This window comes from Leptinotarsa decemlineata, unplaced genomic scaffold, assembly GCF_025532065.1.
Source record: "Leptinotarsa decemlineata unplaced genomic scaffold, Ldec_3_MD MMD2_P_RNA_scaffold_5, whole genome shotgun sequence".
NCBI classification, from domain to species: Eukaryota; Metazoa; Arthropoda; class Insecta; order Coleoptera; family Chrysomelidae; genus Leptinotarsa; species Leptinotarsa decemlineata.
The window spans coordinates 2,725,320-2,744,372 of NW_027412532.1; the positions used below are offsets into that span (position 1 = coordinate 2,725,320).

Below are 19,053 nucleotides of genomic sequence, written 5' to 3' on the forward strand. Positions count from 1 at the left end.
GTCAGATTACTGTAATATACACTTTTCAGCAGGTTATTAACTCACCCTACCTTAATCTGACGCGCTCGAGAATTTCTGATTATCAATTTCACGGTCATCACGAACACTGGCGGATACAGCCGCAATATTTTCTTCGGTCCTCACTCTACGTATGCGTGTTGACGGTTTAATGTCCAATAATATGAACTTTGTTCGAAATTTAGTCACAAGCTACCGAAACTGCCCATAAATTGAAAAAAGTGCACGATGCACTTTCTTCACCGAGCATGAAATTTGATAATGAAATTCAATAATTTGCAAGCGTTGTTCATTTGTAAGTCGATTCATGGGTAAATTATAGACCAAACTGAATAAGTTTGACTGTGACACAAGACACGATTCACGGGTGATCTGTCAAAAACACTGTTGCCAGAAAGATACTAGCAAATAAATCACTCATTATCTATCGCTCTATCATTAACTCTTCACCGTATTCAATATCCAATCGCCCACCCCCCAAAATCGACTCACCTTTGGACGTCGGCGATACGAACAGTAAATTAACCAAAGCAGCTCCGGTGTCGTGTCCCACCAGCGTCACTCGAGTGGGATCGCCTCCGAATGCGGCGATGTTGATCTTGATCCAACGCAGAGCTGCCGCGATGTCCTCGATCCCCAAGTTGCCCCCCGAAGAATCGCCCCCTTTCTCTGCGGCGGGGACGGAGGTGGCTCGGGTTCGCAGGAAGCCTGGAACAGAATAGAAAGGAATAATGAAAGGCGTCGAGAAAAATCATAAACAAGTATTACAGGAGGAATGGAGAGGATTGCCCCCTCTGAGATATTTTCACTTAGCCAATCTTCATTAGGAGAATTTCGCTTGGTAATTTGATTTTGATGAATGGATGGGAAAAGTTGGGATGGAGGCTTTGCTAGTAGGGCTCGATGATGGTGAAGAAATTATGTTGGCAAAATATGAAGCTTTATTAACACTTCGATGAAATGAATAAAAACACATTTGTCTAATTACCACTAATTGATATTGTTTGTTCGACCGGTTTCGAGTTTAACCCCATTATTAAGTGTGAAACTGAAATGTGAAATTTGAAAACTTGGTTATATCGGGAGTATTTAGGTGAGATGGAAGAACAGGTAGTTGAACTTATCAGGTTGCCAACTTTGAAATTCAACACAGAAAATTATAGGGGTTGTTTAACTTATAAATTCAAGAGGTGAGACCTACATAAATCGAGCTGCTCGTCTATATTTCTGGTTATCAATTGATTTTTTTATTTCCTAGCTTCCAACAAATTAATATTTTCCCTTCATTACATGTGTGTAGGATTTTAAGATTATCTTTTGTAACGATTCATAATTACGCATATTAAAGATCTTGGACAACAGTTTCACAATAATATCTTAGCAAGCGGTTAAGACTAAAGTTCATCACTGAATGTATAAACAGTGTGTCTCACTTCTCATGGAAACACCCCCGAATCTTCCGTAATATTCGAGGTAGTATGATGAAACTCTCTGGGCTGATGGAAATGCTCAAACTGCACCTACCACCTGGATAGGGTTGGCCAAAGTGATATACACTTTCCGCCACTCGCGATGGAACGCCCCATTTTTACGGTAAAACATATTAGGGGGCAGAATGGGCTCAAAATTCCTTCAGATTCGTAATCAGGACTACCAACTTACTACGATTACACTTTTTTCCTGGAAAAATTTCAGTCCTGAAAAATCCAAATTTGTCTCACTTATTATGGAAACACCCCCGTATCTTCCGTAATATTCGAGGTGGAAGATACAACACCATTCGTGGTAAAGGTAGCCCCATCGCTGTCTAAGATATACTTTAAAAAATTCCTGTCATTGAGATAATTTTCCTGCATCCATAAACAATACTCCATACGGCAGAGTTTATGCCTCTTTAAACACCTCCATATTTTACTGCGGCTCATATTGAGTTGAAGCGATAAGTTTCTCAAACTAATTCTAGGATCAGCTTGATGAGCCGCCAATATCGTATCATCATCAATATGATGTTTTACAATTTTTCTGTTCTTTGTTACTTGGCCGGTGCTCACGAATAGATTATATATTTTATGTACAGTTCCAGGGTGTACAGTTACCTCTAGTGGGTGTCTTCTATTAAATTCAGCTGCCGCTTCACGATAAGACCTCACCCCTTCACCAACAATTAAAACAATTTCAATTTTTGCTTGAAGTGATAGACGTGCCATGTTGAACTTTGTCAATCAAAATGAGCTGATATCAGTTGGAATGGAAACTTCAGAAATATTAAAATATGAACAGAAACTCACGAACAGGAAACAACTGGAACACAGGACCAATATCGAACACAAATACAGAAACAATAAACACAATGGGAACAAAAACACGGCAGAAACAACAGGAACAACGGTGATTCAAAGAATAACAACACTAGAAACAACAAATGCAATGAAAACTGGTCTGGGAGTTAATACAACAAGATCTTTCAACAATATTGTCAGGTTGACAGTAAATATCAATTAGCAACTGTTTTCCATGGTGATTTCAGGGCACCGCATGATTCAGTGAAACTGATGATGTAATTCAATCCCTTTAAATGATTTCAGACAACAATTCATCAAGTACGTAAAATAATCTAAATTCTACCTGTTCACCGAGTGCGACTTTTTCTTTAAAAATTAACAGTTGTTTCGGTTTTGCAATGAGTATGAAGATTAATTTTGTTTCGGATGGTAAAATATTTCCTCAATATTTTAATAGAGGACCCCGCACATTTCTTATGAGAAATGGCTTGCCTTGAATTTTGCCGGAATTTTGATATGTTGTAGTTCTTGATGTGCTGATTGGAAGTGTCCACAGCCAAAGCTCAAAATTGTACAGTTGTCGAGATGTGAACCTTTGAATATAGATTTTTTCCATTTCTTGCAGTTTTTGCTCATCAATCGAGAACTCTCACTTCTGGTTTGGATAGAAATTGGATGTTCAGCAACCAGAATCAGTTTTACGAATAATCTTCTTCAGTTATAATAGATGCCGCCATCGATAATTTTTCATACACTGCTTCACACTATCTCGATAATCTGAGAATGTGGTGCTGTAACATTTTCCTCAGATAGGCTCAAAATGGATGATAGCATCTTACAGCATCTGTATCTTCCATACCTGAGAGTAATCTCCAGATAGAATGAAGGGGTTCAGGTATTGAAAGCGAAGTATTTTGCGCCGTAATATGTTTTACCTAAAAATGGGGTGTTCCATCGCGAGTGGCGGACAGTGTATATCACTTTGGTTAACCCCATTCAGGTGGTAGGTGCATTTTGAGCATTTCCATCAGTGCTGAGAGTTTCATCGTTTCACCTCGAATATTACGGGGGTGTTTCCATGAGAAGTGAGACAAATTCGGATTTTTCAGGACTGAAATTATTTCAGGAAAAAAGTGTATTCGTAGTAAGTTGGTAGTCCTGATCACGAATCTCCGTCCTTCGCCAGAACGGAAGAGAGTAAGCCCTTGTCCCTTCAAGAAAAATTGAATTCACTCATGCGTATTTTATTCATATCTACTGACACGCACTTAATATTGCGTTCTGTAATAATATAAGTATTGTAGATTTGATTGATTGATGGTTCGGCTATCTTCTGCAAGATGCTCTGGCATGTATGAAATCATTATTATTGATTTATTGATAACTTTAGTTATTATAAATGATGTAACGTTTAACCGTTAGTTACACTTCACTTATCTTTTGTTTTGATTCTTGAAGATGTCCATACATTGTAGATTTTTCGTCCGAACAGGCGGAGCCTTATGTCAAAATTTCTACCGGTTTGGCCTGTGTATACTGCAGAGCATCCGCCACGTCCTATTCTATCATATACCTGATTTTTTAATTCCATCCCATTACAGTGACCATTAATTACCACAAAATAATCACACATATTGAATTTCATTTCCAATCTCCTGAATAGTTCGAATCGAAAATTGTTCTAGTTCAAAAAAATATACATATCACCCCAAGGTATATACCTGGTGAGCCTGAAAATTTCGAAAAAGGTTACCATTTTGAATGCGAATACTACGAGTAAACTCAAACCAATCGGGGAACTTCTCTTCATTTTCATACAAAAAAAAGTTGGAGCCTTTCAGTTTGTATCCAAAAGTGACTCCTTTACATGAACTACAAAACTCTGTATAGAGTTGCTTTCAATATTGAATACTTCCTTTCTGCTTCTGGAATATTTCCACATCATTTTTTGATACGATGAAGTGGAATGCCAAAATCTTTCGTATAGGTACAGGAACACATATAAAGGAGGACCCAGAATAGTCACCACAGTACTCCCCCCTCCAGTGAAGATGGTCACTCGAAATGAACAATTTTTTTGGTGCTTACCTGGAAACTTTGTGCCAGGTATTCCTAATGTCAAAACTATCAATAATTGTGAGCCACACCACAATATTCTATCAAAATTTCAAAATCTCACTAGATTTTCTGTGGATCCATTAACCAATTCTTCTTCAGTGTGAACAACTGTTTGGTATCAAGCTTCGTAGGGTGAATAACCTGGCAGTGAATCCTGGCAGTGAATCCTGGCAGTTTCTGCCAGGATTGGCGTAATTATTGTTCTCAACAACAACTTCCAGTAACATGTACATGCGCGTGGTTCACAACAAAATAATCATATGATTTCTCAATATTTGATGGGTAATAAACTCGTATATTGAAATCTACGAAATCAAAGTTCTAATGGAAATAACAAAAACTTATGTATCTAATCTTATCTGTTTTGGTTTGGGTTATTTGCTGGATATTGGTAGCCCTTTTCCCTATCCTTTATTCTGGATTTGCTGTCCTTCTGGCTCCCACGGTTCAGTGATTGTATAATAAGAATTCTAGATTCAGATGGCTTGGAAAACCTATGAACCGCTAGAATTTTACACCAGAACCCAGAACCCTACAAATTTGAATGAAAAACAATTCCTGTATTTATTACTCAAGAATTGGAAATATAAAAAAAACTACATTACCTCTTTTATGGAAGGAGGGTTCTCTCAAAATCAATGAATACCAGTTAATATATAGTTTTTGCTAGGGCCTTGAGCTTTGCTTTTGTTTAACTGAAATGAAATGGCAGTTGTTCGACACCGAATTTTCCATAAAAAAGCATTATTTCTTACCCAGATTTATTTTAGATCTTTAACTTTAGTGCAATTCAAATCCCATTTAGGGTAACAGTTTTTCACACTGATCAATACCATACGTAACGTGACATAACTGTTTAATATGAAAATTTACGTTGAAATCCCAAAAACTAATTCAATCGTGGGTGTTCTGTCGTTATTCCGTAAATATTGGTAGGAATCATGCGTATCGATCGGAGTATCGGGAGTCAATATATTTACGGGGGATTCTCGAGGTAATTAAAATAATCTTAATGTTGTCGCGGTATTTTAAACCGTGACAAAGTTCATGAATCTTCTTGCCATCCAGGTGTTCATTCTTTGTCTGGCAAAGTGAGGAGAAAAGTAGGATTCCGATGCAGAATTTTGTACCTCTGGAGAAAATGTATCTATTTGAAAGACTTTTTCCAAACCGGAACAAAAAAATTGTTTCTTAAGACATCTCCTGGTGATGTTTAAGTGATGCTACATATATAAGAAAATACATTGATTCTTCCAGTCTATGTCTCTAAGAGTGTGGTTCAATAATAATCATTCTCATGTTGTTCCATTCAACTCAATGTTCACTGTATGATTTCAGAATGAAGAAAGGTGAAAAATAACTCACTATGTTCGCCTTTTTGCGAGTACCTATCCATAACACTTAAGCGACCTTTTTGATTATATACAATTATGTGATTCCACTGAACTATAAACAAGTACAGCACAATGAATATTTCTTTCTAATGATCGATTTGTAGAGATGAAGTTGGACAATTTTTCATTTGGTTTTTATTGATATTCATCACAATTTGGCAACATTTAATATTATTTCAAATGACCACTCTTGCAAAAATTCAGTATCACCTTTTGTAAGTTGTTACATAATAATTGTGTTGATTGATATATGCCATGAAAATATACAATTAACGAATTGGAATTGAACCTTTTTCCCGCCTACGGATGTTTTATTTATACAGTCCGCTATTTCGGTTAACAGAAGTTTCTTTCGCTCTTTCAACATGGCGCCGCGCTAGTCACAAGATGAAAATCCACATGAAAATCCAATTTGATTTTCCCACAATTTTTAATTTCCAACGAACATATGGAGAATTATTTCCTGATTATTTCCGAAGAGACGTCAACAAAGTTCCAAAAGAATCGTAATCGAGTTACGTAACAATTTCCTTTTCTCGGATTGTGAAAACTGGCTTTCCTGCACCCGAATCGCTGGAGCAGACGTTGAACTTTCCAGAAATTTCCCTTGTTTTTCGCTAAGATTGGATTATAATCGAGTTGCTGCACTCGATGAATTATCTCTTCTCTAAACCAAAATTAAATTCGGTCGCCTAGAGTCTTAATGAATTTAGTGATTGTGTAATTAATTGATAATTAATTTTTGTAATTTGGCTGATTACGGGAACAATTCGATTCCGGCGAGATTGAAGATTCCTTTTTCCATTCCATCAGAGTAATCTAATATCTCGGAAATTGCATGGAAAAGAATTTCAGACTATCAGATGATCTGCAAAATGAAATCGGAGAGAAATAGTCTGTTTTAACTCATGACCTAATAATCAAGCTATTTCATGAATTCCAAATAAATCCATTTATATGATGATTGTCATACCAATGATCACTTGTGGTGCAATTACTTGGTGGCCGAAGGCTTTACAGAAAACAACAGGCTTGCCTGGCCATCAGTGGCGCCATCGTCCACACCGTCAGCGGCCATGGAGATCCTTCTAGATCTACCTCCTCTCCACATTTTTCTGGAGAGAGAGGCTAGATGGACTGTATACAGACTTGTGCACATTGCCAATTGCACAAATCAATTTAATGCAGAGTGCAACAGGCTGTTGGTTGACACTGGAAGTCACAGCATTCTTGAAATGACCTCTGACTTAAGGCCTCCAAATATCAACTACGAACTGTCGTATAAAGTACTGTTTACGAGTAGAGAGGACTGGATCCTCCGGGAGTAGGAAATATTAGATGCAGATAGTTGGTTCACAGATGAATCAAAAACACCTTTTCATTGGTGGGGGAAGCGGCTGTAGATTTTTAAATATGTAAAAAAATACTGCTGCATGGACAATCGCGTCAAATATTTATAGCATCAATGTCCTTCGTATTTTTAATAATGTTGGTATGTTAATCTAATCGTTTGCATGATGTGGTTGGTTGTATGTAAGGGTTGAAAGTGGAAAGAACAAAAAATCATTCGAGCGCGTCAGCGTGTTAAGTGCAACGAGAAAAAGCTCTCATTCAATATTCTGACGATTTCGATCTGACGTAAACTCGCGGCCATTATTATAATGTGCAAAAAAAAATTCGCCATTTTGAAATACACAAGCGCGCCAGATTAAGATGTATATGATTAATCTTTATGTTTTTGTCGTGCTGTCTCATAATCTGATGATTATCTAGAGGGATTCGCTTGATCTAACAAAAACAATATTTTTAAAAATTTTTTTTTTAATTCATTGAACTAAATTAATTGGAAAGCTCAGGAAATAGCAAGCAAATGAATAAGAGTATGTTTTTCAAGTAGAATACTTGTATTTATAAGAAAATAATTTAAAAAAAACCCTCAAAAAATTAATTTTTTTATAATCAATTGATCAATTAATGAAGAAAAGAGAAATGGAACTTTCTATATTTTTACCACTTTTATTTGTAACTAATGTTACTGCAGTTTCGTCCAATAAGGACATCTTCAAACTTATATATTGTATAAGTAAACAGTACATACCTATTTATTGTATAGAATACTCTTGCATACATATTTTCTTTAGTTTAGTTATAGAATTTGGCAACATCACGAACAAGGAACATTTTTCGAAAATGTTACGTCTGTGATGCCTATGTTTATTTACCGTATCTCTGTTTTAAGGTGGTTGACAATGTTTCGTGGTGTACTCATTGTATTTTTTTTTTTGAATGATGCAACTAATTTTCCTTTATTTTCAGTATTTCAATATTGAATTTTACAAAAAGGATTTGAAGCTTTATATCTTCTATTAATTATCTGCGAGCGCTTTCGACAGTTGGTAGTACTGTCGTCTTCTAGACACTCCTCAAACTGAACTTGTCATCCTGTCGTCTGCCTCTTTATACGGTCAGACCGTCTCAACTCAGGTATTACAGGTACTTTAGGTAAATTTGCCTGTATTTGTACTGTATCAGGTACTCTTCTTTGTGTTAGATCTCCTCTAGGAATGTGTATGGTTTTGTTTAAGTGATTTATGACAAAACACAACAAGACCTCACATTCAATATATTAAACAAAACCATACACATTCCTAGAGAAGATCTAACACAAAGAAGAGTACCTGATGCAGTACAAATACAGGCAAATTAACCTGAAGTACCTGAAATACCTGAGTTGAGACGCTCTGACCGTATGAAGAGGCAGACGACAGGATGACAAGTTCAGTCTGAGGAGTGCCCAGAAGATGACAGTACTACCAACTGTCGAAAGCACTCGCAGATAATTAATAGAAGATATAAAGCTTCAAATCGTTTGTGTAAAATTTAATATTGAAATTTATTGTAAACAAATAAAAATTGAAAATAATAATAAGAGCTGAAAAATAAAAAATTTAAAAATATTATCAGCAAAAAATTAAAAATAAAAATTATAAGATTTCAAATAAAAAATTGGAAATATTAATAAAAACTGAAAAATGAAAAATTCAAAAATATTATTGACATAAAATAAAAAATGAAAATTATAAGATTTCAAACCAAGTTATGTCATGACGTTTCGATTGTTAGTATCCACAATCGTGTTATCACCCGAAAACGTGAAGATATCACTTGGTTTGAAATCTTATAATTTTTATTTTTCATTTTTTGTTAATAACATTTTTCAATTTTTTATTTTTCAGCTTTTAATGATATTTTCAATTTTTTATTTGTTTGGTTGTTGCTTGTATGTTATTTCTTTGTAATTTCAGTTTTCGTTCAATAAAATTGTCATTTTCGGTTATTCTTATTAATTTTTTAAAGTTTTTCAGGGTTTTCAAATCAATTTATATTATATCAAACAATGGAAGTCCGAACTGAAGAAATATACCGAATCTCTATCAGATACATTATTTTTATTATTATTACTTCAACGCCTGTTGCTGGAGCAAGAAAATTTGATTCTAGGGAAGAAGTATGCTTTTGTTTCAAATATTTTTGTGATAGATTTTTTCTCATGCTCATTTAATTGTCATTGAAAGTTTCTACGGTAGGCTTTGGTTCTTCTGTGGATCGTCTGCGAATTTTTGAACATACCGTTCATATTATTTGAAATCATTTGCATTCCGATCTATTTCATCTCTATAATATAATGTTCGAAGACTTGTCATTACTATCGTCATCATTTCTATCAGTAACTGAACATTTCCGGATAACTATGACCTCTTGGTATAGAAGAGTACACACGCTCCCCAACCTCTCCGGAAACACAGCGACAGTCAAACCACAACATCACCACCACCACATCGACAAGATTTATTCAATACACAGATGGCGGTGGAGACAATAGCGACTCGCAAACATGTCTGAGATAATTCAGCGCCGGAAGGATAATTTGCGAGGAAGCGAATTGCAAGGGCAGGTCGCGACGTAGGCTTGATAAAGGGCAGAACAACAGAGTACAATTAATATGTCGCTCTGCGGAGGTAATGAGTTCTGCAAGAACACCGCCAGTTTCGCTACACGATCAGCCATTTCATGATACGTAATGAATTACTAATGAGTGATTAGGGATGATGGTTGTGGAGTGTGTTGGTATGTTGAAAATTCGTTTTCGCTGCTCATCTCTGAAAGTCACTGCTGTCCTTGGACTTAAGAATACAATGGATCCAGTTATTCGGCGTTCAAAAACATTCTGAAGCCATGCTGTTGATGTGGGTGTTGTCATATCAAATCCGTCATATCAGGATCATCACAAATTCCAACAAATCTTTCTCACACACTGTCTAACAAAAACCTACTCGTACCAATCGGCGGGTTGCCTATCCTTGTTCATCTTTCACTGCCTGACCCCTGTGCTTGCTGTTTTTGGCAAGTGCATTGGCTTGGGATATGGGGGTTGAGCGAACTGGCCATCGAATGCCTGCTTTCACGTAGCCCCGCTGGACACGGAAATGACAGAATCAGTTGTGGTTTTGTTATTCCCTAACATGAATGACACTGAGCCCTCTCGCCCTCTCGTCGTAGCATCGCCCTGTCACGGTAATGCGGGGCTCTGCTGTGATTGACCTTTTGTCCCTAGCTACTCGTGGGACCTTTATGGACAGAGTGAACTTGAAAATTATTTCTGACTCCGAGTCTACGGGAGAGATGAATGTCGAGCTCACGACTCCAACTGACCTCCCTGTAAATTTAGATCAGGAGCAAGAGCTTCTCAACTCTCCAACTCCTGATCCAATAACTGAACCTACAAAAAGGTTTGGTGGTGCAGTCAGGAAACGACTGAGTCGTCGTACCCTATGAAACCGCCTTGCACCAAATTCTTGAAGAGCGTACGCATAATCTGTCTCAAGTGGCGGAACAAACCCCTCATGAGCAGGTTAGCAAACATTTGTGCACAAGTGATGATTCATCAGAACCAGAGGCGAAAAAGCCCTGCACGGTTGAATCTAAGGCATCGTCAGGTGTAGCTGATGTGCAAAAACCCTCATATGGGTAGGTTGTCGCGGGTATCAAGGGGATCTTGTCAGGGTTTTAGAGTTCGGCAGAGCCGTACTCACACCATATGACCTGAAAGACCACTCACCATACAAAATAATCAGCTTCGTTGAGAAGCTGGGTTTGTTTGGTCGAGTGTGAATATATGTGAACCACAAGAAACCCTTGCGGGTTGCGGTTGAGGGTCGAAGAGACCCACTCACTTCAGACATAACCTAACCCAACCCATCACCATGCTGCTCAGATAAATTTCGTTTTGAATTCCCTTACACACCGATCTACCCAGCAAACACAATTATGTAAAATTGACATGGATGTTATATAACTGTTGATACGTGTTATGAAACTATGTTATGTAAAACTTACATCCCTGTTATGGCGCCACATATACAACCTGATTATTACGTAACATTAATGTCATTATTTTACATGTATTTTATATAATTTCAGTGAATGAATATGAACAAATATACACTCGCTCACAGAAAAACTTGGAATCATTAATCTTCAAGAACCAAAACTTCCTGACCAAACTCTGCCTCCACAGTTTTTTTTTGTGAAAAATAATCATCAACAAAAACACAAATCTCAACGTATCACGTGATAAGGATGTATCAACAACTCTATCACCTCCCACAGAACTTCACAGAGACCAACATATAACTCGAATACTCAGAGAGATACTCATCTGTCAAAAAGTCAAGTGTATCTGAATGTTACTATTCTGAAAGCACAGCGAACATAATATTGAAGTTATAACTTTACGTATGATTTGAGTGAAACATAATATACCATATTGACGTAAGCTTTTACGTATTAGTTACAACTTATTCACATAAATCATCAATTCAAATATGGGGTAAAAGTATCTTAGAAATGTAATGAAGTATCTATGTATATGTAACACATAAACATGTTCCGTTAATTTCATGTCATATTCACGTAAATGTAACAAGTGTGTTTGCTGGGATAAGATTCACTTATAACTACAAAAGGTCCGAAGAACCAGACGAACTCAAAGCCGGGCTTTACCAAAACGACTATTTCTTACCCCAAATCCAAAAATCCATTCAACGACAGCAAACCCGAACCCCGTACTCTCAACTACTCGATAAAGAGACTGACCAGCCAAAAGCTTGCTCTTCCTATATCTTTGTATGTCAAATTTTGAAAAGGTAGAATGTAAGAACAATATTTACAGCCAACAATCAAATCCCCACAATTTTTTAGGAAAACTCCAGGATACGATACGCAAGAAGCACAGGGTATATACAAAATACCATACTCTAACCGCCCCAGAACTCACATTGGCCAGACCGACAGAAGAATTTCCAACAGAGCCTATGAACATGAACAAGCTTTTCGAAAATTAGATCCAGATCTTATCAATATCTACCAACACTAGGTAGGTGGGTATGAAGTGAGTGGGTCTATTCGACCCTCCACCGCAACCCGCAACAGTTTATAGTGGCTCACACCTATTCACACACGGTCAAATAAACTCAGCTTCTCAACGAAGCCGAGTAGTTTGTATGATGAGTGGTCTTTCAGGTCAGATGGTAAGAGTACGGCTCTGCCTAACTCTCAAAACCTGATTCGGTCCCCAGCGGGGCAGGCACAAAGTATATGCTCTGCAGTTTCATCATTTTCCTGACACAGGTGACACACACCGTCTTCGGACAGTCCAAGTCTCTCCATATGATGATTAAAATGACAGTGACCTGTAAGAAGGTCTGTTACAGATCATAGTTCATCCCTACTGTAGTCCAACAACTGTTTGTAATCAGGCTTCGAAGGGTGAATAAACGCCTTGGAGTGAGCCAATCCTGGAAGATTCTGCCAGAAGTGCATACTTCTTCTTGCCATCCAGGGGTTCAGTGTTTGTTTTGCACAGCCCAAAGCGATGCCAACGACAGGTTGTGGTCCAATGAAGCCGCTTGCAGCACCCTCCTTTGCAAGAGAGTCAGCAGCTTCATTGCTTTCCAGGCCAGTATGGCCAGAAATCCAGACCAGAGAGAATCTGCAGAGTCTTTCTATCGAGGAGAGTCGTTTTTGACAATCTGCTACCAATTCAGACGTTGCTCGGGAGAAGCCAAGAGCTTCCAACATCGCTTGACTGTCCGATAATATTTTTATTGACTTATTTATGAAGTTGGGTCCTTCCAATCTCTCTGCAAACAATTCAATAGCGTAAATTTTCGCTTGAAATACAATCGCATAGATTCCTAGGCAGGTTGATATCTCTGTCCTGGGTCTGCGACTGGAAACACCCGCACCAGAACCGGAAGGTGTTTTTGATCCATCTGTGAACCAACAACTATCTGCTCTTGATATTTCCTTCTCCCGGAGGATCCAGTCTTCTCTACTCGGGAACAATACTTTATGAGGCAGTTCGTTGTTGAAGGTTGGAGGCATAAAGTCAGAGGTCATTTCCAGAATGCTGTGACTTCCAATGTCAACCAACAGTCTGTTGCACTCTGCATTGAATTGATTCGTGCAATTGGCAATGTACACAAGTCTGTATGTACTTTATTTTGAAAAGTACCATTTTGATGAAGGAAAATGTAAATATAGTCATGTTCTCGAAGGTTATCGCATTTCTTGGAGGAAGAATGTTTATTATTGAGTAGAAAAATCAGAATCCTCCAACAGCGAGCTTTCAGATTCATCAGGCAAGCAAATAAGGGACTATTTTTAATGCTGAAGCTTTTGAAACAAAATATTACGATTTGAAAATTATGTAACAGATTGAAATGTAATGGTTTAATTGTAAGGGCAGCCTTACATGGAACACGTTCATCCTCAATGGTGTACTTAGAAGTTTCGGGGCAAGGCACTTGTCTTATCACCTCTGCAACACTGTTTTGAATAATATTGCAAGACAAGACACGCATTTCTTTGAAGTCATCAAGTCACTGCAAGTCGAATCTACTCTTATCACTTTAACAGTTCGTAAACACGTTATGGCAGCTTGTTGACTCGAATCCAGCTGTATAATTTTCATTTGAATTGAAAAAAGAGTATTCTCGGTTTGGGAAATACTTTTTTCGTTTTCAACTTTTGAACAAGAAAAGAATAGAACTCTTAACGAAAAAAAGAGAATTGAATCTTTCTATGTCTTTTACCACTTTTATTTGTAATTAACGTTACTGCAGTTCCGTTCTATAAGGACATTTTCAAATTTATACTTCAAACTAAAAATGGTTTATTACATTAGCCCTTATATACCACCCCTGTAGGTAATAATAGAGGCACTTGGCTTGATTGAGTATCTGAATTTACAATTTATTAGCACGTGCTAATTTGAAAATCGGTGAGTAAACTAAATCGATTTGATCATTTAACAGGTTGCATCCGCAATGTTTATGCTTGTGAATTTCCGAGGATTCTGAATAAATGAGTTTCTAACCCTTCCTTGATACGACAAAATTTCTGTATCGTTTAGATTCGGGAACTTGTGGTTGCATGGCAAGGAATGGTTTGAAAACGGCGAATCATTTTTTCCTAGTCTGAAGGACCTTTCATGTTCAGCATTCCGTTTTTGGAAATTTCGACCACATTGTCCCATATAAACACTTTTACACTCCGGACACTTGAGCTTATAAACTCCAGATTTGTCCAACTTGTCCACTTTGATTTCTGCATTGAAAATGAAATTGGACAACCTGGCATGTGGTCTGAATGCCACTACCACATTGTTTTTTCTGAAGAAACCCGCAATCATCTCTATTCTTTTTACAACATATGTTAGAGTTACCCATTTCTAGATTTCTGGTTGTTTAACCTGAGGGTAAATTATTAATATAACCTGAGCAGTGTTTGGCCATATGCAAAGATGAAAAACCAGTAGTTTCTCATCGATATGTGACGATGGATAGAGCATAGATCCATCACTCCACTCTGAACTCGAAACAATCGTCATCTGGGTGGAGAACAACTGGCGAACCTCGTCCAAAGCGCCGGAAAGGACAAAAATCGGCTGGAAAGTTCATGTCCTCGGTATTCTGGGATGTGCGTGGTGTAATATTCATTGACTATCTTGAGAAGAAAAATACCATCAACAGTAAATATTGTATAGCATTACTGGAGCATTCGAAGGCCGAAATTGCAGAAAAACGACCGCATTTGAAGAAAATGTAAGTTCTGCTTCATCACGACAATGTAGAGTGTCACGATGGCAAATTGCATGAAGTGGTCTTCGAATCCTGTTTAAAATCTGTTTTTCTGTTAATCAGCTGTCGCCCCTATACGAACGACAACTCTCAGAAGTTGAGAAACTTATGTGAGCTGAGGACTAACGAAGTCTCACCTTTTAACGTGTGATTCCTAACACGGTTGCAGAATCATTTCAGCTTCAACCCGATAAATTCTCTCGAGAAAAATATCTGGTCGAGGCAGGAATCGAACCAACGGTCTTCCGATCGGAGTTGGGTGAACTACCACCGCGGTCAATTCCATTTGTAACAGTACAGTTAGAAATAAATCTTGTCTTTTCTACAGTATATATAGCTAGTTATTTTTCTTATCCTATCTTTTCACAAGAGTTATTGTAATTCTTGTGTGCATTAAGCACTCATACTCACGATAAAACAATCGTGGGTCAAAACATTGGTCCTTCGAGCAGGATATTTTTAAAATTGATTGGAAATATTCATAATAATTTTCAAGTTTTCACTTGAAACTGTAAGTGCACAGTAAATATCGTTCTATCGACATCAGTTCAATCTCGCAAAACCCGAAGCAGCAGCATACCAGTTCCAGGATTTGAAGTGCTGAAAATCCATTGCGTACACCAGCCCAAGCAGCGGTTTATCAATCTATCCAACGAATTCACGGCCAACAGCATTGATATCTTGTCAAAATCGTCAGTGGTCACGGTAAGTCATTTGGACTATCCTATCTTATCCTACTCATATATTCTTTCATTGTTCAATATATCCGTTTCGATTATCATTTTCACTCAATAAATTCATTTTTTTCAGAATAAATTCTATCAGATCAAACTTGAATAATTCAAACCTTATAACAGTACAGTTAGAATTAAATCTTGTCAACAGTACATGTAGTCAGTTATTTTTCTCATCCTATCTTTTACAAGAGTTATTATAATTCTTTTGTGCATTGAGCATTCATACTTAGGATAAAACAATCGTGGGTCAAAACATTGTTCCCGAATTCTCCAGATTTGGCACTCATTGACTATTGACTATTCGCAAACCTCAAAAAATGCTCACCGGTCAAAAATTCCGCTCGAACGAAGAGGTTATTGCTGAAACTTAGGCCTATTTTGAGGCAAAAGATAAACCGTACACATTTATGAATAAAGCTAATTCTGCACGAAAAAAACGCGTTTTTTTCTTGAGTGCGGGACTTTTTAGCCCTGGTGTTCACTTCTACATGAACATTGGATTGCACATTTTTAGTCAAAGTATGAAGAACTTGAAAGCCAAAAAAGTTTTCTCCGAAAACACGGCAATAGAGTTCTGAACATTTTGCATACATTTCTTAAAAAATATATTTCAATTCTTGAGCGTTTTTCTATAACAAAACCGTTTCCAGAATGGAGCCTATTCCCTCATTACTACGCTATCGATCCGTTTTCCAGCAGCGGAAAACTAAACAGATGCTAATGCTCACAAGAAGGGCCCGGAAAATGATAATTTGACCCCATCACTCGAAAAGCTGCGAAGAAGCGACAAAAACGACGGGAGAGATGATATAAAAACTTTCTATTTTCTCTTCCCACTTTCCAGGGCCTAACCTCCCGGATATAATGACTCAAACACACACATTGGTTATGTGAAGAACGGTTCCTGAAAATATCATAAAATTTCAACATCCACGTTTCCGGACATATTACTTTGCATAATCCAAAGTTCCGTATTTATGCTAGAATTGTGGCACTGGGCCGGCTTTTTATCGTTTATATTTCGTTCCATTGATATGTTTTTGATAGAGCAATTCATAATGTTCGCTTTTTAGAGATGAAACTTTCCGAATAACAGAAGAGCATGAAAACTTTCCGGGTTTTCGCATAAAACATATTTTTTGTGGTGCTTCAGTAATCGAACGCAATGGAATACGATACTCATATGTACTTTGGTACATAAGGAATATAATATTCGAAAGAAATATTTGAAACGTAACTTCATTTGTTTTATACCGACACTCAAATTCAAATTTGTGATCAGTTGATAGTTCTTTTGGTGCGCTTTTGTGAACGACCACTTTTTGTATTACTGAATGATGTAAATGATTTCGAAAAAAACCTGCCTCTTTTAAAAATAAGATAGATTTTCATTATTCTCGAAAATTATTCAGTAATTCATCAACTTCCATTTTGTTCCATTCAAAGCAGTCCCCTTTTGCCAACGTTCTTTTTTCAATTCTCGAAGCAGTTCTGATGCACTTCTTGGATACAGACAAAAGTCGCCGGGGTTCAAATCTGGTGAATACGGTAATCGATGAAAACAGTGAGCTAAACTAATATTACCCAACACCAAACCATTATTTCAACACCACAATACCTGTTTCAATCACCAAGTGAACATCTTCAAGAGGATAATTGAACTGAATGTTATCCTTATTTATACCATAGATACCTCTGCTGCCTTATCTACTAGTCTTGAATCAATTCTACAATGTGCCATCATTTGCCCACAAAAATAAGTTCTTTTATCAAAATCGATGTATGGCTAACATTGAATGTAATGGATGCCTGTCTACTCGATGTATGTGGGTTTTCCTCAAACTCAAGCACCACATCTAATTTGAGTTCATCACTCATTGCATTGGCAGCTGCTTTTTTCATCTGCCCCTCATGACCAAGCTCGCAAAACTGCTTATCTATTTTGCTTATTGTTCCTTTAGATATGGGCGGTAAATTGGGAAATTTCCCATGAAATAGGCGAGCTACTTTCTGTTCTGTTCGGGTTTCATCTCCGTAACCAATCATTTGTGAAATTGTTATTTTATGCATATCCAACCATTTGCCAGACTTGAAGTTAACGAACATAAATTGAAATACTGACAACTAATGTTGTAACATATAAAACAAGTTGACAGGATGTTTCAAACTAACGTTGCAACGGAAATTATTCACAGTTTTTTAAAGAACATTGGTATGATTTTTGCTTACTTTCTTATTATCATATCCTCAACATGAAATAAGTTTTGAGTATGTCGCAAAAAGTTTTGAGTCTATTTTATCGAATTTCGGTACCTATATTATTTTAATTTATTTATTGTTGCAATAAATTCAAAAGCAATAACATTTCTAAATAGAGAATATTAGGTATTGGTTCACCATTGTAATTCATGCCCGTAGGCATCTAGATTTCTTAGGTAATCATAATTGAAGATGTACCACAGGTATATAAAAGTTGTAGAAGTTTCAGGTGATCAAGGGGGCACCTAAGTAGGTAGTTTCAATTGTGATTATGTCGAGTATATTGTACGAGTCTGTTCTACGAAATTTTTGGAGATACCATTCTGTCGAAGGAAGATCTTTTCTTGGTCTTGGTTTCTTGTCAAGACTTCTTTGTGTTACAGACTGAATGTACGATTGATTAGGGTTTTGGGTGGCTGGTTTGGAAATTCAGTGATGAGTTGATTTCATGATGCTCTCCACATAGTGTCAGTCCTCTTCACAATTACCTCTCAATTTTGCTCATCAGCCATTCAATACAGTAACGAGACCCAACAAGTGTGAACCCAGTTAGTTAGCTCGGGTAAAATATTCCCCACACAATCAAAATAACCCACAATTTCGGACCCCTCGTTTATGCTTTAGCACCAACAAATGTTAATGCACACACATGCCTAATTACAAAATTCGACCTCGTATCAATACCGAGCACCACCCTCGCTGCACCGTATGTGAGCCATTTTTATGGAAAGCTTTCCGAATCATTCCATTTAGAGATTTCACCCTCGCCCACCATATAATGGCTTGAATACATAAAGCGGGGAAAAGTTCGTAAAAAAACTCAGCTATATTTTATTCAATTTAATTGGACTTCTAATTTCATTAAATTTGTTGCTCACTAGGGAAAGTACCGAATGGATGTTGTTTTCCGCATAAATCGCCACGACAAGTCATACCTTTTAATTTCAATTTTTATCTTCGTCCCCGTTTTGCTGTGGTAGGACTTTCCGATGATGCAGATCTGGAATTTGCAGGAAATTACAACGAGAGTGATGTTTGGATG

General features: G+C 37.2%; 1 protein-coding gene across 1 annotated transcript in view; it reads right to left on the reverse strand.

Annotated features, from left to right (window-relative positions):
• Window positions 1–19,053, reverse strand: part of LOC111502093 (neuroligin-1) — a 476,486-nt gene that overhangs the window by 72,808 nt on the left and 384,625 nt on the right. Inside the window, exon 6 of the mRNA XM_074169241.1 lies at window positions 511–726. Within this exon, the coding sequence (XP_074025342.1) occupies window positions 511–726 (216 nt within the window). The remainder of the gene's footprint in view (window positions 1–510; window positions 727–19,053) is intronic.